The sequence below is a fragment of the Leucoraja erinacea genome, chromosome 5 (assembly GCF_028641065.1).
Source record: "Leucoraja erinacea ecotype New England chromosome 5, Leri_hhj_1, whole genome shotgun sequence".
Lineage (NCBI taxonomy): Eukaryota > Metazoa > Chordata > Chondrichthyes > Rajiformes > Rajidae > Leucoraja > Leucoraja erinaceus.
The window spans coordinates 62,363,266-62,387,441 of NC_073381.1; the positions used below are offsets into that span (position 1 = coordinate 62,363,266).

Below are 24,176 nucleotides of genomic sequence, written 5' to 3' on the forward strand. Positions count from 1 at the left end.
GGGCACCAAAGCAGCTCAGGAGGCGAACCCTGAGCTCCGTCTCCCTACAATCTGATGCGCAACTGATGTGAAACAACAGCGACTGTGGCCGACCGGCACCCGGCATGGACTTCTCACACCTCACACACGAAATGTGTGTGCGAATAAACAAAAACAAGGAATAAAACCAAAGCCCGGCTTGAAAGGCAACTAAAAATATATTCCGCTTAGAACGAGCAGGCGCGGAGACATCCGTCCACATTCAAAGATTTCATCTCCCATCTCCCCGCAGTGTGTAGACCTGGCAGTAAATTCAATTAAAATATAGCAAACCTCCGCCCGCTGGTCTTCTAACTACGTGATGTGTGTTTTCAAACTGCTCTGGCACTGGACGGTGCGCATTTTCCCTTTGTAGGTCACATCAATAGATGCGGCCGCGCTGAATTCTATCTTTAACTCAAAGCCGCAGGATGGAAATGTCTTCTTTAACACTGTTGCTTATTAAAACAGACCTTCATTCACGGTTGGCTCAAGAGTAACTCGGGAGAGGAACTTGGAACATCGCAGAAATTACAAGTAAACGGCAAACTTAGTCATACCCATGGGAACTCGGTTAAACTCTTGATCATACACTTGGAATCTCGTACACAACCACGAGTCTTTCACTCGGGGTACCTCGTGGGTCAGCTCGCACTGTGAGACAGGACTTTCAAGCTCCTAAAGGGAGCAGTTTGGAAAGCATGGGGCCGAAAATGTGAATAGGCACGGCTTGCAAAAAGAACTACGTTGAAGCTCCGATAAGGATGTCGACCCAGACTCGGAAATGCTGGCAGGTAAGGGCTGCCTACTAACCTCCGTGAAAGCTCCGAAATGGAGCAGCCTGGCGACCCGGGCTCTGAAACACTGGCAGCGTAGTCTATTTAGTACCTTCCACTGGCTCTGAAAAAGAGCAGGTTGGTGATCCGGGCTGAGAGACGCTGGCAGCTTGGCCTGTACAGCCACCTCTGAAAGTTCTGAAATGGAGCAGCTTGTTGGAACCGGGCTCAGAGACGCTGGCAGCGTGGCCTGCTCAGCAACCTCTGAAAGCTTCCAGAAGGAGCAGCTTGTCTACCCTGGTTCAGGGTAGACCAACTTGAAACTGGCTGTCAAATGGATCATGTTGGCCAGGGAAGCACTGCCTCAACGTCTATGATTGAGGTTATCAGGCTGCCCACAAGAGTGAGGAAAGTGCATTTCACTGATAGAAGCATTTATACTCAGATATTTGAGGATAACTCCTGCTCAAGAGGCAGGGAGTTTGAGAATACCCTCAACACATGCTAAATTCTTTCAGCTCGGCTAAAAAGAGTTGCCAGCATGCTAAAACATCATTTGCCATCCTCTCGGGGATAGGTAAACCAGTAAAGGCCAAACTGGCATGTAGCATTTTTACCTGGCTTGCAGGTTTGTGTTACAAAAAGTAAATAAATAAATAATAAAAAAGCAAAAGCTCTGTACGGGAGCAGTTTGGCGACCCAAGTTCAGGGTAGGCCAAGGCCAAAACGGCAAAATGTTCAAAAGGACAATGTTGGGCAGGAGGTACTGCCTCAACATCCATTGAGGATGTCATCTGTAGGATCTCAATACTGGAAATCCTGATTGAGAGGCTGATCGAAGGCAATGTGTTGCGCACACTGGCGACCGAGACAAACAGTTCCAGTCAGAGGTCTGCGGCAGCAATACCTGGTTCAGGGTTGCATTATGATATCTCCCACTCTGAGGAGGATTATTCGTGCAGACTCTGACTGTGAGGTAGTTGACAGTGAACTCGAATTCCCACATCAAGTGGATGATATGCTTCAACTCAAGTCTTATAAGGATCTGCTGGCACTTGTGACTAAATTTGCCATCAGATTCCATCCCTTTGGGGATAGGAGAACCGTTAGAGAAAGAACTGGCAAGTAGCATTAGTTATTTGATTTCTCATCAGTTGATTGAGAAGATCATGCAGGACTCTGCTGGATAGTCCGCTAGACCTGATTTATGCCAGACACTGGAGGTCTGTAGGTTAATGCCACCTTTTGGGGCTCTCTGAAGGGTAAAACAACGTCAAAAGGCTTTAAACTCCAGCGGGTTCAGAGAATTCTCAAAGAAGGATATGGCCTTTGCAAGGTCGGTGGAGGGAACTCAGCTGTCTGAATTGCAGTAGATGTCTTGGCACTTTTGTGTAATGCACAGTTTAAACTCAATTGTGCTAGGATGGTATAGGCCTGAGATCAACCCAATATATGCTAATTTTGTGCAAGGCTAGTATGTGCAGTCTGCAAATATATCTTTGGAGAAGACTTGGGCTAGCAATTAAAAGACTTTCAAGAGGAATTCAAGGCTGTGGTGGGTGTGATAAAGACACCTTTTGTGAGTAAGACTCCTGTTTACCTGCATGCATATCATTCCTACCAAACTAGTGACAGATACCACTACATTGAGGCTGGTTGGAGCACCAGGCCTACACAATTAAAACCCAGAGGGCTTTTTATTCGCAGGTTTTCAGCGCTCACCATGGAAGCAGCGCACTCCACATACTCAGTATCGTTCCCCAGGTGGCCACGATGCCTGAGCCAAGGGAACAGAGCAAAGTCTAGGGTCAGTTGACTCTATTGATCATCCGCTTAAGACCATTTTTGGTGGTATCAGTCTCAGGGGTTGCTGGATTTTAGTGGCGGGCTGTGATAATCACCTTTTGTCTATTATTTTATTGGCAACCTTGGTGGTTTTTATAGCAAGTGCTTTCTTAGAAACTGCCTTGATCACATCTACAGCCACCGTCTGTCTCGTCATGGACAGCAAAGCGACAATGAGGTGGAGGCCGTTGAGGTATGCAAATATTATTCCGTCAGTCGCATGAGATGTGCTGACAATATTCAAGTCGGAGATAGGTTGAGACGGTTCAACAACAGGTGGGGACAGATAACCTCCGATCTTTCCATTTTACAAATCATAAACGGTTATAAGATTCAGTTTCTGGCTGATCAATTTCCTCCACGGCAAGAGAAGCCTAGATTTCCGTACATACGGTGCAAGAGGAAACTATGGCTATCCAAGTTGAGACAGAGAAATTTCACAAAAGGATGCCCCCATGAACAAGAGGGGTATATTTCCAATATCTTCTCAAGGTTGAAGAAAAGTGGAAGATGCTAAATCATTCTAGAATTTGGCTAGTTTGAACATGTGCTTGGAATAATCATTTTAAGATGGGTAATTTTCATTCAGCAAAATAGCTGATTAAAGAGGATTGCTTTTGTGCCTCAATCGATCTCGAAGATGCATACTTTTCTACATCAATACGCGAGAGTCACAGAATATATCTGAGGTTTATCTGGCAAGGCCAGTTGTGGAAATGTTAGGCTCTACCTAAGGGGTTGACTTCAGCCCTAGACTATTTCAAAGATTCTAAAGTCAATGTTGCCCTACTCAGATCTAAACTCATGACATTTCGTCATGGAGTTTATAGGGTTAGCTGTTTCAGCAACCAAGGCACTCCTAGAATCTCTAGGGTTTGTTAATTCATCCAGGAAAGTCCATACTGGAACCGGCATTTTCTATTACATATTTAGGTTTTGTCATAAACTCTGCAGATATGTCTCAGACCCTATCCACAGGTAAGACTCAGGGTATATATCAGTAGATGGCTCCTAAGATAATTCAAGATGAGGCAACATGAATTATAGTAGTGCCAAATTGGTAAATAAGTCAGCTGAAAGAAGTTCCAATATTTGCTCGAAGACACGAGCAGTGGCTAGTTCAACCTATCTCTTGTGCACCGATCACTACATGGTTGTATGGAAAGTTTTGTGAAGAGACAAAATGTGACCTACTTTTAAACTGAAGTAGCAGAGGTTTGTGGTTTTCTTTCAGTTTGGGTTTAAGAGAAGCGACTATGTTCAGTCAGTCAGTCAAGTTTTATTCGTCACATGCAAATAAAGTGCAATGAAATGAATTTGCCAGCAGCGGTACAATAAAAAAAGAACACACAGTACACAATAAAAATTTAGCACAAACATCCACCTCAGCATTCATCAATGTGGTGGAAGGCACAAAATTTGGTCAGTCCTTCTCCATTTTCCCACGCGGTCGGGACCACAACCCTCCGCAGTCGCCGCTGCAGGCGTACAGACGTGCAGACAAGGTAAGTCCAGGTAAGTCCTGAATCGGTGCCTCCCCACCGGAGATCACGGCTTCAAGATGGCTTAGGCCGCAGGCCGGCGGTCGAAGATCTAAAGTCCCCGCCGCGCCACAGCCAGAAGCACCGCAGACTGCAGGGTCCTCTCCAGGGATCCCTGGCGAGGGATGGTAAGCCCCCACTGCACCCACGGTTAGAAGTAGGTTGCTGGGCTGGCGGTCAGAGCTCTTCTCCTCCGGGGTCCCCAACGAGGGATCCCAGGCTCCGGACGCCACACCAACGGGAACTCTGCAGTCCGCGGCTTCAGGCTGCCGCAGGCCAGCGAATGGAGCGCTCCCCTCCGGCAACCTCCGGCGAGGGCTCGTCCGCTCTGCGACGAAAGAGTCCTCACTGCGACGCTGCTGAAGCCCTGGTCGCGTCTCCAGGATAGGCCGCACCGAACCTCGATGTGAGGCCACGGGGTAGGCGACATGGAAAAAGTTGCCTCTCCGTGGAGGAGGCGACCAAAGCGGTTTCCCCCTTACCCCTCCCACACCACCTCCCACACAAGCACACAGAGAAACATTAAAGACACACATTGAGACACACTAAAAAAAACAAAAAAGTAGAAAAAACTAACACGCTGCTGGCAGGGCTGCCGGCTTGCAGAGCCCCCACCGACCTCGATCCCTCGATATAGCACAATCAACACTGCTCGTACTGCTTTGTCGTAGTATGTAGTACTATAAGTGGGACAATAAATGATTGGTTCTCACCAGGCAGGTGCCATCAGGATAGGCAAGGTAGGCACTGCCTACCCTGACTAAAATTATAAAATGGTAATTATTAATTATAAATAGTAAAGGCATGGGAGAATAATGCCTATCTAAGAGATCCATCTCTTAGGTAAGCATAATTCTCCGTGCCTTTCATCCACAGTACTTGTAACACGCAAAAGTGTGTGCAGCTGATGTGTTCGGCGCAGCTTCAAGCCGTCAATGACAGGGAGAGGTGAAGGCAGCTGAAATTCGGCGCAAGTTTCTGGGCGGGTTTTTCAAACATGGATTGCCATTATCTTAAGAGTATCTTAGGAAACAAAGAGGGAAGAATGGAGTCCATGTACCGATAATGTGGTAAGTACATTTCTTGTAGCTATATGTTTTTAAATACTGTATTTCCTGGGGTGAGGGGGTGGGAAGGGTTCCTTTCACAGCCTGTGGGGAGTGGCCTGGGGTAGAGTTGCGGGGAGGGCAGAAGTGTTGGGAAGGAGGGGGTTGGGGATCATGCCAGTAACCCACTTGCGACGCCCCCGCATCTTGGCTGGGGGGAGAAGTAGCTCAGGTGGCTGCGAGCGGCTGCTTGGACCGGACAGCACCGTATTTATCAGTAGATGCCTCCTAAGATAATTCAAGATGAGGCAACATGAATTATAGTAGTGCCAAATTGGCCTACTCAACCATGGCTTCCATTGTACCTCTGGCAGTGCTCTCCATCTGAAAACCTCTCTTGCAGGTGAGAGATGTTCAGACGGAGAGCAATGGCAGCGGTGAGTGGGTGGGTTACTGGCATGATCCCCGACTCCCTCCTTCTCAATGCTCCTACCCTCCACGCAACATTATCCTTGGCCAGACTCTCCACACACTGTGAAAGGAGCTCTCCCCCCAATTGGTCCCTTAAATTAGTATTAGTATAAACATTAATTAATTAATTAATTAATTAATTAATTCATTATTGTCATTCAATAAGATCACACCTGATTCAACTTGTCCCGGTGTGCTCCCGATTTTCCCCCACCACCTCTCCACCTGCCATCACCCTCCCCCCCCCCCCCCCCCCCCCCCCCCCCCCCCCCCCCCCCCCCCCCACCCATTCAGTAATTCAGAATGAAGGAGATTTGAAAGCCTTGGGCAAATTGAATTGTTACTTTCTTTATTTTTATTTTTTATTTTAATGGAGAGGGGAACAATCTGCGCATGCACGGTTTACGATTTTCTTTTTAAAGTCGACTGACTGCCTACCCTGAGTAATTACTCATGGCACGTGCCTGGTTCTCACCCACTGTTGACTAAGGTTATGGAAGGTATCATTCATATGAACGCTAAAGCCTAGATACAAAATAGTGTGGAATGTGTAATCAGTATACATTTTTGTGCAGATTATCATCAGCTGTATCCCTAACGTTGGAGCAGTTACTCTTAAGTTAGTCATGCTTATGACACTGATTTCAGCACGAAGAGCAGTCTTTACACAATCTCTGTGTGGATCTCTCAGTCATATCTGACAAGAGGGTAGCATTTTATGCGAATGAACTCATAAAGAAAAACAGGCACGGTTGGGTACAAGTTGGAGTTGACAGCATACCCAACAGATTGGTGATTGGGGGTGTTTATTATGTAAAAAGGTACACTGAGGTTACTAAGAACCTATGAGATGAAGGAAAAGTTTCTTCATAGTTATATAATAGTTTCACAAGAGATTGTTGGTGCGGACTATTTCAAGATGGATAGAGTGAAAGCGGGAGTGAATTCAAATCATTTCAAGTCTTACTCTACCAGGGTGGCTGGCTCGTCCGCAGCCAATAGAATGGTTATTCCCCTTTGATCACTTTCTTGCAACAGTGCTGAGCCACTGGTAGATCATAACCAACCTGATCGCCAGGTGGCTCAGCACTTCAACTCCCCCTCCCATTCCAAATCCGACTTTTCTGCCCTGGGCCTCCTCCATGGCCAGAGTGAGTCCTACTGTAAATTGGAGGAGCAGCACTTCATATTTTGCTTGCGTAGTTTACACCCCAGTGGTATGAACATTGACCTCCAATTTCAGGTAGTCCTTGCTTTCTATCTCTTTCCTCTCCCCTTCCCAGCTCTCCCACAGCCCACTCTACGCATGTTCCTATCTTCTTCCCACCCCCCCCCCCCCCCCCCCCCCCCCATCTCCTCATCAGTCTGAAGAAGGGTCTCGACCCCAAACATCACGCATTCCTTTGCTCCATAGATGCTGCTTCACCTGCTGAGTTTCTCCAGCACTTTTGTTTACCTTCGATTGTTCCAGCATCTGCAGTTCCTTCTTAAATATAAGGAACTCATAGTATTTTGATGCACCACATAAAAAAGTTATTGCTGTAAATAAGTTTGTAAATAAGTCCACAGACTCATTAAGCAGCATAACAACTGTAATTTGAACAATGCATTCACAAACAATACAATTGTAAATAACTTAGCTTTCCCTATATCCATCCATTAATAGATGAATATAGAGAAAGCTGATTTGGTAATATCCAGTTAGTCAACGTAAATTTAGACCTTCCATTGTTTCACTTGATTAGCGATGATCATAGGTAGTTATTTTATACATCAATAATATTTGAAAGGCATAACAAATCAGAGATATAAATAAAATTTGAGCTATTTGCATTGTGCAGAAATTATTTGGGTTTGAGCATAAGAATCTGCATATGTGTTCTTACAGAATTCCTTTATATACCATTTCAAAAGAGGTAGGAATTATAAATCTGTTTCCTTTAAGATTTATTGACCTACATTGTGAACAGCATTGATTTGCAAGATAATCTGAGGGAACCATGAAAATCAACCATCAAAAATAAGACAATTGTCCAAATTCCATTTGGGGAATATTACATAAGCATTTATTACTGGAATGCAGTCTCAGTACATACATTACTTACATATAAACAAATAATGTGTACAGTGAAATATACAGAAGTTATGACGCTTACAAAATCCACAGTGCAGTTTGAAACATTTAATGCTGGGCTAGTTCCCCTTTATAATAGTATACCTCTTACAGCACATTAGGAAAAAACAGATTTTGATCATTTTGTCATTTGTAAATGCATTACTGCCACCACATCTGGCATGATTTGACATTTGTGATGTGGCTTTGAATATTTTGGCTTTACTTTTAAAAGCTCCATATGGATATCTAAGAAACCAGATTAAGACTGTATGTAAGTATTTCGGAAGGGGCTGTTGAGCACAATATATTCCTTCTTGGCTCAACAGATGGTTGCAACATTAAAGCTGCTTACATAAAATTGACTAAACATGGTCTAGTCACAGTGCCATACAATGGATTTTAATAGTTGAAAAGAAATTAGCAAAAGTGTATGTTCAATGCCTGAAACAAACTTTTGAAATAAAAACTAGCATCAATAATATTACTTTGTATCAAATATTTGTGAATGACCACCATTCCCTCAATGATGCACAGGTGAAAATGGCAGCCGTGCCATAAACAACAATTAAAAGTTAAATGAATCAATAACTTAAATACTTTGTGACATAAATCAAAGGCACATATAAATAATACATTTGCATTTAACTTATAACACACTTGACTTACTAAACAATGCACGCAACTGACATCAGGCACATGATGCTTCAGTTAAAACTCTTGCCATTTTGTTATAACTAAATTCTTAAATTGCTTGATATATGTTGCAACCGACCACAAGGTTTACCTACAGCAAATCTGTAGCAAGAGGTACACCAGGAGTTACATTGACATTACAATTCAACAAAAGAAACCTTGATGTGTTTAATGTAACATTGTGTCGAAGACCATATAAACTAACTGGCAAATTTTATGACTTTAAAAGCTTTCATAGAAAGCATGACTAGTGCTCTCCATTAAATTATGTAGTGGTTAGAGTACCATATACAGTACTTAACTTCCACAGGACATGTTAATTTTTCATGTTTTTATTACCTTTAATTTTTTACCTTTGAAGCAAAAATGAACCCTATGCTAGGTAAAAACCATTTACCGGTGGTTCTATGACATTCATTTAATTTGGTCATTGAAGAACAATATTTTACCTGGAATATAACTTACATTGATTTCTGGTCCCATTTATGTTTAACCGTACATTTTATCATTTAATTTTCTCTGTTCACACTAAGTTTGTTGCAATTGAATCATTGCAATGGGAAGTACTTGTAAATGCATAAACTTCAGCATAACGTTTGTTTATTTTTATCAGTCACCCTATAAATTACCTTACTTGAGTCTATTCCTGTTTAAGTTTTGTGTCAAATAGAAATATTCAGCAATAATTTATCTCATACAAGGAACTATTTCTCTGCAGTCAGGCAGTCTTGTCTAATTATTTAACAAACAAAAAGGGCTTTCATGATCTCAACGTATCCCAAGATTTTAAGGGTGTTGAGGATCAATATTCAGGGTCTGGAAGCATGGGAACTTTGCATTATTTCCTGAACAAATTCCAGTGACCATAACATTTTTGACCCGAAACATCACCTATTCCTTCGCTCCATAGATGTTGCCTCACCTGCTGAGTTTCTCCAGCTTTTTGTCTACCTTTGATTTTTCCAGCATCTGCATCATCCCTTTCAGTGATACAGATTTAGGCAACAGAATTCTCCATTCATTCATTTTTAAGTAACCTTTGTTAGGCAGGAGAGACACTGAAGGTTAGCTTGAGTCTCTCCTCTACATGATCATTGACATGTCTACCCATATTAGTTATTTTTGATTGAAATATACAGCATGGAAACAGGCAATTTGAGACCACACAGGCCATTTGAGTCCACATGTCCATTTTCGTGTCACCCCCAATACGCTAGGCTAATTAACTTACAAAACCCACATGTCTTGGGATATGGGAGGAAGCCAGAGCACCTGGAGGAAACCCACACAGTCACAGTGAGAACATGCAAACGTCACACAGATAGCTCCTAAGGTCAGTATCAAACTTGGGTCTCTGGCGCTGTGAAACAGCAGCTTTACCAGCTGCACTGCAGTGCTGCCCTGCTTACATTGCTAATGGATCTTTCTCCTAGTTCCCAAACCCACCCTTATCTTATATCCCTTCCACTATTGTGACATCATTCCAGCCAGAGGAAAATAGAAATCAATTTCAGGACAAGTCGATAAGGCTTATGGATTGAAAATATCTGGGCTTCACAGTTTGTGTGGATGTGGATCATTCTCTGCCTCTAATGAATCCATGGCTCTGATTCTGACCCAGTTACAGTTTCTTATCTATCCCAAAATTTAGTCAGCAAGTAAAGGCCTCAATGAATGTGGCCAAGACTTATCAACTGAATGGTTGCAAATTAGTTTATGTAATTTACGGTAATCTATGCTTATGCTTTTCTGCTTTCTTTTTTCCTTGATAACATCTGTACGACTTACACAATGCCAATAGAAATAAAAGTACAATTAAGACAACCTTAGTAACGATAACTTATTCCGTACAAATGCAGCCAAGTGAACATGCTGTTCTGAGGTAAAGCTTTAAGTTGATTATCCATTACAGTTATACAAATGAATGACTTTAAGAAAGAACTATCCCTGATCTCTTAGGCTAAGAAAGAGATGTTTTGGATTTACTGTAATGTCAAAGCTGCTACATCAAGCTTGAAAAGTATTGAACACCCAGGGATCCAATAGTGATTTCTGTCTTATTGTGTTATTACGCCCTATGGGGTAACAAAATTACAGATATTAAGTGCACATTTATAATTACAACTCTATGATTAATACTTCAATATTTAATTGTGCTGAAGTATTGTTATAAGATCAAGTTGTGATGTAAACAAATTGCAATATACAGAAATGATTCTGAAATCATTTTTCATTCTTAGAGTAAATCATGACCTGCCAATATATATGAGAGTATATAAAAGGTCCAGAAGCTAATATAAATCAAATTATTTTACAGGCGAGTGAAATAAGTTGTTTCAATTTTAAGAGAAAACATAGCCATTTGCAATATGCGCTGAATCAGTGTATTTCCTTTTTACTGCCTGGTAGATAATGATGTTAGCAGTCACAGCGTGCCAAGTTTTTAAGACTCATTTGAAAGAAATTTGCAGCAGGTGTTGACATTTTTTAAATCTTCCTGTGTGTGGGAAAATAATCCAGGAGTAATTAAGAAAGAGATGAAGACAGAAAGCAAAGTGGGCAAAAGCAAGTTAGACAGAACTGAAAATCTCATAACTGAATATTCCCAGTTTAAACAGCCAACTCACATTAGATAATATACAAAATAGAACAGCTTAGTGTCAAACTAGTATTTACAAAAGTATGTTACTTACAAATGTACAATTCTGTACTGTGATCCTGTATTTGTTGTAGGAATAAAAGACAAAGTAACATTCCCATCTAATGGACATCAATTGTTTGAATGACAAGTAGTTAAGATGTTTTGAGTGGAAACAACCATGCATGTCTGTCTATTCACTCTAAGAACATGACATATGAAAAAATACATTATTGATTTCTTATGGATGATGAAAAATGTTAATATCACAGAATTCATTCAGTCAAAAACATGAAATTAAATTTATATGTAGTATTAGGAATTCCATTTAAAGGTGCAGCACATCAACTATTGACATTAAAAAATCATTTTCCAAGCAGTATTAAACTATGCCTACCAAATGTATATTTTCACCTCACCGGATTTATTTAACAATAAAATCGATCAGCTGAAAAATGCTTATAAATGTACTACATTATCGGAGCTTCGCCACAAATCTATCAATCTTATTGCCTTTTCTATTCCTAAAGACAATTTTCAGAATCTTTCAATATTAACAATACTGTAATATTTGTCATGTATTTTAACGAGCGAAAGGTTGGCTGCTGGACAGCTGTGCGCAACCTCATGCTAAATTCCTAACCGCAGCTGGGCAATGAGAGGAAAGCTGAGTACTTTGAGTTCCCTACAGACTAACCTGACCTGTGACAGGCTTCGCATGAGCATTGTTAAAGGAGAAACAGCAGGGCGCGCCCTCACACAAGGAATCTTGAGAAAAGAAAATTGGGTGACAATTTGCCTTTGGTCACATACTCTTGGCGAATTATATTATTGTGATTACACCTCATACTCTGCTTCCAATTCAGAAATTCAGAAGCAAAGTATAATGCTGCATTATCACATGTTTAGTAAACAAGTCCAAAGATGAATTGATAACCTAATAACATATTTAAAAAAAACGTTGTCTGCAATTCTGCCTTTTATTTTTATGCCGCTGATCCTTCTTAGTGTCTGATCATGTTCCTGCAACTTAGATGAATTTCCGTTCTTTGTGTATGAGTTGAGACAGTAAATGTGAGTTGGTTAAGCAAATGTTGACCATAATTTAGCAACTTCTACCATACTCACTCTCCATTCGTCCACTCTCGCCCCCAATTCCAACACACCATCTGCCCTCTTTCAAGCAGGCACATGTTTCTGCACGGGGTGATAAAGAATTATGGCAGATACCCCCAACTTAATTATCTTTAATCAAAAATGTAACTAGCTATATTTGAAATTATTAAATAATGAAAATATATTTTGCGAACTAAAATATAAATGTCAATGTTTGAAGCACTCCACCCTGACAGATTTACCAACACTGAATCTGAGAGGTTAGACATACTACTACATTTGACAGCTAATATCTGGCTGGAACTATTGTTTTACGGAATGAAACTGTAGAACAACACCACACAGTCTTCAATATGCTTCATTCTACTTCTTTCACAATAAACTTATTTACTAGTCCAAAGATTAAATTTACATTTTGTAACTTGAATTTGTAACTTCTTCAAACTATGGTGGCCTTGGATGTGAATATATAAAAAATTGACCTGGGGAAATAATTCATTTAAACCTTGAAAATCATGAATAAACTGAAGGATGTTTATGGCTTAGCAAGTCTAATTAATCCAGTTATTTATATTTTTAAGTATTTCTTGTCAGCTCTAGCCCTAGGAATTTTATTGCGCTCTAACCTTTTAAACTTGCAGCACTCCAGTCACTAAACACCAACCCCGATATTATTCATCAAACCGTCGACAAGGGCGTTGCTGTTGCGGTCTGGCAAACTGACCTCTATTTCACAGAGGACATACGGCAGCTCCCAGACACCCGTCATTATTCCCTGTGGATCATGACTTCGCCAATGAACATCAGGCTATGGTCTCCCAGAACATCATGGACCTCAATTCCTCAGGAAATCTTCCCTCCACAGCTTCTAATCTGACAGTGTCTCAGCCACTCCTCCCCCCCCCCCCCCCCCCACCCCACCTGCCCCCACTCCCGTCCCGCCCACAGCCTGCTTCTATCTCCTGCCCAAAACTCACAAGCTTAATTGCCATGGCCATTTATTGTTTCAGCTTGTTTTTGCCTCAGCAAATATAATTTGTCCTACCTTGGTCTTGTTCTTTTTTTCCCAAGGCCCATTCCCTTCTCTCTTAATTCCTTGACACTTCTGCTGCCCTCTGCCTGAAGCGTTAACTCTGTTTCTGTTCCCACAGATGTGGCCTGACCAGCTGAGTATTTCCAACATTTTATCTATTTTCCCCTATAAGAATAAATGGCAGAACATTTACTTCAATGTCAAATGTGTTAGACCTGTAGAGTGAAACTGTAGTAACTTCAATATGACAATATGTCACTACAATTTGCCAAAGTTGGAGAAAAATGTAGTGAAAAACTTCACAGCATGCACTAGTGATTGTACTACCAAAAGCTACACGAGGAGCCCTCTCCTCACTGAAACATACACAGGCCAAACAATAACAAATAATAGTAACCTGTCAGATCCTGTCACTGAATTTAAAGTTTCACTTTGTGTTGTGACACAAAGTTTTTTTTCTATCCCCATATCAGGGATAGAACAGGGGGGATGCAATTGATGAAATCATGACCTAAGGGATTCAAAGTTTGCTTTGTTTTTGCAGATAGATACAATACAAATGTAAAGATTCTAGATGCCTTTGCACAATTAGGCACAGGAAGTTAGATGCAGATTTTATATTTGACAAATATCCAGGCTCCTCATTGGAAAACTGTTCTGCCTTCTCTCAAATCAGACAGTGACAAACAAAACACGTGCAGATTAAAAGACAGTGGTATCTGTGTTCAAAGTAGGCCATTATCTATTTATTACTGCCTGTTCAAATTAGCAAGAGATTTCAAAAAATAAACCTAATAATCAATTTTTCCCCTTTGCCACATTTATAAGAAAAAAAGTATGTTATGATTATAAAACAGTGATCTCCGCTTTACACTCACATTGACCTATTAGCAAAATGGTCAAATGGAAGAAAATATAAAATCCTAAACACCATTTTCTCCATGTGTCTTCTTGATAACAAATTCTTATATCGTCAGCTGCACATCACCCTATTTTTTCAGAAAGTTGGACTACTGTTACCATATTTGCCTTACATCAACACCCAGTGTTGCAAGACTCATAGTCATGGCCAACTAAATGCCCTTCCAGTAATCTGATAAAACTTCTGATTGAATGGATGAAAAAACTTGTGCAGTTTATTGACGACCAAAGAGTCCACTTCTGGGTGTATCCGTCCCTTGCTGCCTGCCAGACACTTATTAAATACAATGTTGAAGCGTAGGCAATAGAAGCCTCTCGTAGCATTAAAGTACAAGTTGTACTGGCTTATCCGGGGCGTTAGATTCAGAAAATTCTCCACCAATTGGAGTTCAGGTAATGGCTCAGTTATGAGGCGATCGCCATCCACAATGTGAAACTGTTCAATGGGGAAGAACTTGAGCCACCTCTCCAGGTGTTTCGTATATATACTAGTTCTCACAGCCTTGTATTTTGTGTTCACCTCACAGGTACTGGGGTCGATCGCAAGCTTTTCAAATTTGTAGTACGTCTTATTCTTTCTTTCCTTCCCCTCCAACACCTGTGTGTAATCTGAAATGGCCCGAGTTGTTGGTTCTCGCACGATGATCAGCAGTTTGATGGAGGAGTTCATCTTGTAGATCCTTTCGGGGACTTCCTCAGTGATGAAGTACGCTGGGCTTTTCTCAATGGTAATCTGGTAAGGGTAGGAAAAGGGCATTTTCTTCCTGTACCATTCAATACCTTTAGCATAGTTTCCATCATTGTCAAAAAAATGGATTTCTTGTGATGCTTTGACCACTGCCGGGTGCAAGTTGAGCATCTCCAGTAGTGCACGAGTTCCACCCTTGCGGACACCAATAATGATGGCCTGTGGAAGCTGTTGCACCATGTTATGCAGTCTGATTTGCTCCTTTGTCGTGTTACCACTGTGCAAGTCATATGTCAGGCCTCGCTTGTACTGAAGAGCACGAAGCATGATTTGGTCTTGGTCCCCAAACTGACCTTCTAAGGGACATGCGGGCTGGAGTCTGCAATAAAGCAAGCAAAGCCAGTGAGATCAGATTTACTGTCAATACTGCTGTAATCATAAGTTCATAAGTCATAGGAGCAGATTTATGCCATTCAGCCCATCAAGTATACTCCATCATTCAATCATGGCTGATCTATCTTTCCCTCTCAACTCCATTCTCCCACTTTCGCCCCATAACCCCTTGATCAACCAAGTAATCATCCGGTGGTGACATTTGTTTTTTAAAAGGACATAACCAAATACATTTATTTAAAAATACATATATTCATGTTTTATTCCATTCTTACAGATACTGAAAGGGTATAATTCATCAATCAGCAAAAGCAAAAACCTTCCCTTGATTGGAATTCTCTTTTGATTTTTCCTTATTAAATAGCTGTAACACCAAAAATATAAAACTGTCCAAGAAACACAAACAAAATTCCTTTCAATACTATTTAATAATGTGTACATTACGTGTATATGTATATAAAATCATGAGAGGAATAGATTGGGTAGATGCACAGTCTCATGCCCAGAGTAGGGGAATTGAGTACACCGTAGTTATATTTTTTGGACTGAATGGCTCGATTATAATCATGTATGGTGTTTCTGCGGGCTGGTTCGCACGCAACAAAAGTTTTTCACTGTACCTCAGTACACGTGACAATAAACTAAACTGAAACTGAGAACCAGAGGACATCCTGTAGATTTAAGTTGAAGGGGAAAGATTTAATAGGAATCTGAGGGGGTAATTTCTTCACACAAAGTGGGTGTACGGAAAGAGCTGCCAGAGGAGGTAGTTTGAGGCAGGGACTATTGCAGGGTTGAATAAACAATTAGACAGGTACGTGGGCAAGACAGGTTTGGAAGGATATGGGACAAAAGCAGGCAGGTGGGACTAGTATAGATGGGACATGTTGGTCGGTGCGGGCAAGTTGGGCCATAGGGCCTGTTTCCACGTTGTTTGAATCTATGACTTTGTTAGAAACAAATTCAGAAATTTGGCAACATTGTTTATCACTATGGGTTATGTAGCTAAGAAGTGAAGGAAGAAGTCTGGGTGGGGAGAACTTTAAAGGGCTAAAATCAGACGGACATCTGAGAACCAGAAGCGGGGATGAAGCTTTTTGATCAGGTGCTTTGATCATTCACTCCAGTGGAGGGTTATCACACATGGTCTTGCACCCTTTACTCCGCTCCCCCTTCACTTCCACCTACATTCCTTCCACTAACTTGATAAATTGCAGCTCTTCAATTCTTTTGTCACACACCTTCTGTCTTTCTATATCTTAGCTTTGTCTAACCATATACCTATCAAATACCTTCCTCATCTGCATTGTCTTATTATCTGCCAGGCTTTGTCCTGCACCTCCTCTCTTCCAGCTTTTGTACCTCCCACAATGTCTGAAGAAGGGTCCCGACCTAAATGATGCCTATCCAAGTTCTCCTGAGATGCTGCCTGCCATACTGAGCTACTGCAGCACTCTGTATCTCCTTATTAACATTGCAGTCTGTCTAGGGACCCTGTCTCCAAACAAAAGCTCATGCTAGTGCACTGCAAGTCTTTCAGGTCAAGGCTTCAATTTGTGTGCACACACGTGCCAGTTGGAGCATGTGGACAATGGTGTGAAACGTTTCAGGATTAAAATACGTGAAAATTTATTGTGTATGTTTATCTGTGAGTGAAAAGTATCCCAACAGTCTTACAGTCAGGATGATCGTCTAACTGGTTCACGTAACCTTGAGGGAAAATGTGTGTATCATGTCTCAGGATAAGCACGTTATTTTCACACTGGAATGCCAGCGACTTTGCAAAAATAATATTTCACTTCAACCAAAATTAATGATATGCAGAATTCAAACAGAAGTGATAGCCAAGATAATGTAGAGAAAATGGAACGTCTAATATATAATACTCTTGTATTAAATTATTTATTTTCAATTTTCCAGAAGCTGGCGAGCATGCATACTTAATAATATTTTAATATTAATTTAAATTTATTACCAGTAGCTTTGATATGAATTTTCTGAAAATAGAGTAATTTGCTACAGAAATGGAGCAGAATGTTTTTACTGAAATGCATATTAACATTCAGCCCGTGCTTGATTCTCTGCCAGTTCTGCAAATGAGGATTACTTATGTATCAATTGAACTCCAAAGGGCAAACAGAAGTATTTCAACTTTAAGATCATGTCAGCACTATCATTTCTTAGTGGGTATCCACCAGTACCTGTAAACAATGAATATAAGGTCATAGAAAAGTGGTGTCTGAAATCAATGTAATGCAGAATTGGCACAGAATGTTGATTTATTGACTGAGGCAGTTAAATGCATTTTTGTGCGGTCACTACTTCATCTGTGTATGTATCCATAAAAAAACAAATAGTGCTAATTTTAACTCACTGCAATTAACATAAACAGCAACGGTCACTTAATACCCCATTTGTATTGCTAATTCAGCTTCCATCATCCTGTCTTCTGGTCTGAGTGACTACCCATTTCAGATGAAAAGCCACCTCTAATATGTGCATCATGACTCTCCAGCACTTTCCCATTGTGAACAGTTGGAACGTGCACCACACACAGTTTACTCATTTCAGCAGGGTTTGAGCTGCCCAACCAGCAGTTGTTTGAGGGACCACTAGAGGCTTGGTCTTTTCTTTTTTCTGGCGGGGGCTAGAGGAACAGGAGCTCTCTCTGGGCTTCAGTAAAACAAAATAGCTGGCTGCTTTCTGGTTGGAATTTTCTCCCAGGGTTTCATTTCCTGTCTCAGAATGGGGATTGATCAATCACCCTTCCCCTAACTAGCAAACTATAGCTGACCAAGCATTTTGCTTTTATAACTTGCTAATGAGATTCAGGTCTCCAAGTGGCTTGGATTTCAAGCTACCAAGAACTGGTGCACCTCTTCCTTCACCTGTCCACTATCACCCGAACGTTCAAACCCAAGACTTCTCATATATTTCAACGGGTTGCCAGTGCTTTGCAACCTAGATATAAATAGCTGACTTTGGTCAGAAATGCTGTAATTAGCCTGATGAGACAAGTAAACTGTGATCACGGCCAAATGCCTCAATCTTAACAATTAGCTGTCAGGTAAATAGGTAGTTTATCGAGGATAACAACATTACATAGACACCCAACAACTATGAGGCAACATATTCAATGCTGAAATGATCACTCAAAATGAATGTTAACTTTGAAAAATAATAATCATAATCTTTTGCATTCATTTAACCGTATTCAAGTATCCAGATACTGGGCATTCCTCCTTTTATTTTCGGTGATTGTTTGGAAATACTAAAAGTAAAAAAGGCATTGAGGAAACCCTGTGATTAACACTGAAGTTGAAGGATTGTCAAACAAGAATTTTAAGAAGAGAACAGCGGGACAATTGGCTGGAATTTTATCCCGTTTGATACCACTGAGATTGTTGCGTAGTTCCATCAGTGCATTATATTCTTACTTTGAAATTAATTCCAGTAAAGCCAAATGGTTGCTAAACACTTTAATTCCCCTTATAATTCCCATACGGACCTTTATGTTCTGGGCCTCCTCCATTATCAGAGTGAGGCCAAACACAAATTGGAGGAATAGCATCTCATATTTCGCTTGGGCAGCTTACAGCCCCAGCAGTATAATTATTGATTTCTCAAATTTCAAGTAACTCTTGCATCCTTTCTCTCACCGTCCCTCCCTCACCCTAGTCGTCATGCTAGTTTGACAGTCATCCTGTTGAGTTTCACTGTTTGTATAACCCGTTATCACCTATGCCACAGCCAACAATGGACTAATCCCCTTTCCTTGATCATTGGTGCTTTTTGCATATCTTTCATTCATTTGTTCTATTCACTTTTTAAATTCCTAATTTCCCTTTCTCCAGACTCTTAGTCTGAAGAAAGGTCTCGACCCTAAGCATCACCTATTCCTTTTCTCCAGAGATGCTGCCTGACTCGCTGAGTTACTCCAGCTTTTTGTGTCTATCTTTGACATAACATGTTTATACTAGCAGTCAGGGATGGATTTCCAAACATTTCCACATTGCTTTTCCCCCCTAATAATATACTTTCAAATCAGAATATGCTCAATAAATGCACCTATACATTTCTGATTATTGGACAGGCACTGAAATGGCCAGTTATCTAATATTTTTTCTTTGGCTTAATCATTAACAGTAGATAATTAACTACTACAAAATGATCTGATCATTACTAATATATAGAACATTTTCAGCTCATTAAATCTGAATTTAAATATCAGAGGAAATACTGTGACTTCTGAGAAGAAAGGGTTCCTGTAGATATCTGAATAACTGAGTGGAAGTAAACTAATAACTGAATCGCTGCAGTTCTGTGGACAGTGCTAATGTTTTGATGTTGACTTAATGAACAACGTTACACAAATATATTAAGGTGCCTCTTTCCTCTGTCTGAACCAATATATCTGCTGTGCAAATCCAGATGCCTCATTGCTTAATTCCTGCCATTGAATTATAATTTTACTTTCAACTTTATTTTGTTTCAAATGGTTAGGAACAGAGTTACGGGGAACCATTTGGCCCAACAGCTCCTCGCCACACAATTTGTGCTTATAATTGCCTCTTTAGATTTAGGTTTAGGTTTTTGTTTACTATTGTAACATGTACCATGGTACAGTGCGAAGCTTTGCTTTGCCTACTATCCAATCAGATCAGATAATACTACAGAGAAATATAATTAAGCCAAATTCAAGTACAATATATAGGACAAATGGAAAGATACAGAGGGCAGGATACAGTTCTCAACATCATTACTCACGTGTTCCAACACCAGTCCTCTTTTGTTGCTTGAACAAAATAAGACCATTATTTTCACGTTATAGGAGTAGAATGAGGCCATTCGGCCCATCAAGTCCACTACGCCATTCAATCATGTCTGGTCTCTGCATCTTAATCCCATTTTCCCGCCTTCTCCCCATAACCCTAGACACCCGTTCTAATCAAGAAATTGTCCATCTCTGCCTTGATAATATCCACTGACTTGGCCTCCATAGCCCTCTGTGGCAATGAGTTCCACAGATTAACTACCCTCTGACTAAAGAAATTCCTCCTCACCTCCATTCTAAAAGAGCACCCTTTAATTCTGATGTTATGATCCTAGACCAGTGGAAACATCCTTTCCACATCCACTCTATCTATGCCTTTCAGCATAAGATTTGTGAACAGTCTCTAGCTTAAACTGTCCTGCTGTTTCTTTGTTGTGCTAATAACCACTTAGCATTATTGGTTGTTTCTTTGTCTCAGTTGGGTGTGCGTATGGTAATCTGATAAAATACCGATAGCTTTTTCATTTTACTCTTCAGTATTTTGAGATCATTAAAACTCAAGAGATAACCAGTAGGAGTTGACATAGTCCACACAGCCCATCTTGCCTGACCTGTCTTTTAATAAAATTATAACTATTTCTCTCCATTTATCCATTTGATTTAGTTTTTCATCTAATTATTTATTATACAAAATATATACTTATGGGCCTGTTTCACTTAGGTGACTTTTTAGGTGACTGCAGGAGACTATGCGGTCACCACATTGTCGCCACATTGTCGCCACATGTTCAAGGGTGGTTGCCGGGGTGTCGACTTCATGGTCGTGAGGAGTTACCGCATTCTCAGAACTAGTCGCGGCTTCATACTGGTTGTCGCAAATTTTTCAACATGTCCCACTTAGGCGATGTTGAAAAATTAGCGGCGACCAGAATGAAGCCGCCATGGAGAGTAGCGAGAATTCTCGTGCTGTAGGTGCAGTGGTAGTGGGTCGACAGGAGGTCGTAGGTTCTCGTAGGTTGTCGTAGGTTGTCGCCGGTACTGACCGGTGAATTTCATTGGCTCATTGGGAAAACAAAGCGTTAACAGTAGTTTTCAGAACCAAGGATAACCGAGCGGTAATGTTAATGTCCGCCGAGCTTCAAAGCCGTGTATCTCTGGCTTCTTAAAAGTTGTCTCCACTCCTTCTCCCCACCCCGTCTCCCCCTTCTCCCTCCTTCTCCCCCCTCTCCCCCCATCTTTTAAACGCAGTGACTCTTCCCGTACACTGTGCTTTCACTGTCTTAAATACAGCGCCAACCTTCCTGTTCATCGTGGTGTGTGTCTGTATCACATTGGCTTTGCACGGTGTGAATTTCACTCAGACAGCGCTCCCCCCACTTGCCCTGTCCCCCGCCTGCATAACTGGCTGGTGAAGGTAGCGATGTGTGTGTGTGTTCCACTCTGACAGTCGCCGTTCCAGTTGCCGTTCCAGTCGTCGGGTTTTAAGCAACTGGCTACGACTTGACAGTTGCTGGCAGTCGCCTGTAAAATCGCCTAAGTGGGACAGTCCCATAAAGGAATGAATATCCAGTGCCAACCAGGTAGAAAATCCCCAAATTGTGTAACTTGCAAACTTCCACATCTCAGCACTAAGCTCCTTATCCCATGTCTATGTACCATCTAATATCTGACTTCCAGCTGAAGAATCAACTGTTCAATGAAATGAAAACTCCTAGATTCATTTCAATTTTAATGTTGCAACTGCTCACTGTAAATAGTTGTGTTGGTTCTTTCTTCAAATGTACAGCACATGTCTGCATTAAATTTCATCTTACACAGTTGACCCACAAATATTCCTTGTTCAAGTCATACTCAAATTTTCAAGTTCAATGCAAAATAGTCAAACTTGCAGATGGTATTATCTAGTTTGATTCATTCTGCAACTTCGAACACTTGGTTTTGAAGTTCTGAATGCATCCCATTGATGTAACAGGGAAATAGTAATGAAGCACTCCCTCCCCTGCCTCATCCAAAAGTCCTGTCAGTGTCCATCAAAATTCCACTTAAATTAATAATATATTATTTGTTATCTTTTAGTTGTATTTTTCCTGTTCCCAAATTATCAACTTCATTAACTGGCTCTGAATTGTGTCAAATTCTGACATTGTGATTAGTGTTAAAATTATGGACTCAGAGATTCAGAGACGTTAAACAAGTGGGACCATTTCCTTTTCAATCTACATGGCTGCTGTTTATCATTTTTTGCTTTGGCAGTGATGACATTTCAAAGATTTTTCATTGGCTGTTTGTGATGTTTCAAGGTTGTGAATAGTGCTGTATAAACACATTATTTTTTTCTCAAGTTTAGTCGTTAATCAATTCCAGTGTTTTACTTGGAATTGAAGCACGATGGCATTGTCACTAGTACGTACATGGAATTTTTAATGCAGCAGGATGAATGGATTTGTCACTATGTGTTTTGAAATCCATTTTGAATAAGTGCTTTGTTGTCATTCCACCAGAAAATACTGATTAAAAAAAAGGGGAGAAACAAGAGGTTGCAGACCCTGGAATCTCGAGTACAAAACATACGACTGTAGGAGCTCAGCAAGTCAGACAGCATTTGTGGAGGAAGCAGTTTGGGTGGGGCCCCTTCTTCCAGCTAATGGGGTCGAGGGGAGAGAACTGGTGGAAAGAGGTGAAGGGGTGAGGCAAGAGTTGAAAGTGATAGGTGGATCCAAATAGCGAGGATCTGATAGTAGAGGGGAAGATAAAGGTGGAGGTAGTAAACCAGATTGATAACCAGAAAAGACAAAAGGTGTAAATGGTGGAACCTCATTAAAATATGAGTGTGGAGAGCGAAATGTGGAACCAGATGGAGGAATGGTGGGAAGGTAGGAATGGGGGAAAGAGGTGGGAAGAACATTAGGGGATGTGGAGTGGGGAGTGTGAGTAGATGAGAGGTTGGAGAAGGTGGAGGAAGAGGGAAGAAACTGGGTGATGAGGTAGGGGTGTGGATAAAACTTGTGCATGGAGGAGTGGAAATCTCAGGTCAGATGAGAAGTGGGGAGATGGGGAATGGTATCTGAAATTAGAGAATTCCAATCACCATGCTGTTGAGTTGTAGGTTATCCAAGCAGAACAAGAGGTGCTGTTCTTGCAGTTTGCCTATGACCTCAGTCTGGCAGCAGAGGAAGCAATGACAGACTAATATGGAAAGGGGAGTAAATTAAGCAACTGAGAACTCCAGCAGACAGTGGCAGACAAAGCCTGTGTTCAGTGATGCTGTTATCTAGTCTGCGCTTGGTCCCACCATTAATTAAATACTGAGAAATGTGAGATGTTGCATTTTAGGAAATCTAACATGGGCAGGATCTATACAGAGAATAGTAGGGCTCTGGGGAATGTTGTAGAGCAGAGGGATCCTTGAAGGTCGTGTTGCGGGTAGATATGGTGGTCAAAATGGCTTTGGCACATTGGCCTTCATCATTCAGAATATTGAGTATAGATGTTGGGAGGTCATGTCGCAGTTGTATAAGCCTTGGTGAGACCACATTTAGAGTATTGTGCTGGATAGGGTACACAGGAGATTGACCAGGATGTTGCCAGGACTACAGGGTCTGAGCTACAGGGAGAGGTTGAGTAGGTTGGGACTCTATTCCTTGGAGCGCAGGAAGCTGATGGGTGATCTTATAGAGATGTATAAAATAATGAGAGGAATAGATTGGGTAGATGCATAGAGTCTCTTGCCCCGAGTTGGTGAATCGAGGACCAGAGGACATAGTTTTAAGGTGAAGGGAAAAAGATTTAATAGGAATCTGAGAGGTAACTTTTTCACACAAAGGGTTGTGGGTGTATGGAACAAGCTGTCAGATGAGGTAGTTGAGGCTGGGAGTATCCCAACATTCAAGAAACAGTTAGGCAGGTACATGGATAGGACAGGTTTGGAGGAATATGGACCAAACGTAGGCAGTGTAGCTCGGACATGTTGGCCGGTGTGGGCAAGAGGGCCTGTTTCCACAATGTATCACTCTGTGACTTTGACTCTAATAAAGATTGATGAATCTCCTTCCTAGTCTTTGACAATGTTGAACTAACTGCTAGCTCTCTGTGGGGATTCATATATTT

The 24,176-nt window shown here is 41.2% G+C and overlaps 1 protein-coding gene across 3 annotated transcripts in view; it reads right to left on the bottom strand.

The window, feature by feature from the left end:
• Positions 1 to 13,741: 13,741 nt before the first annotated feature.
• Positions 13,742 to 24,176, bottom strand: part of LOC129697330 (heparan sulfate glucosamine 3-O-sulfotransferase 5) — a 255,006-nt gene continuing 244,571 nt past the window's right edge. For all 3 annotated transcript variants that reach the window (XM_055635778.1, XM_055635777.1, XM_055635776.1), the window contains one exon: positions 13,742 to 15,281. In XM_055635778.1, the coding sequence (XP_055491753.1) occupies positions 14,357 to 15,281 (925 nt within the window). In that variant the 3' untranslated portion in view covers positions 13,742 to 14,356. The remainder of the gene's footprint in view (positions 15,282 to 24,176) is intronic.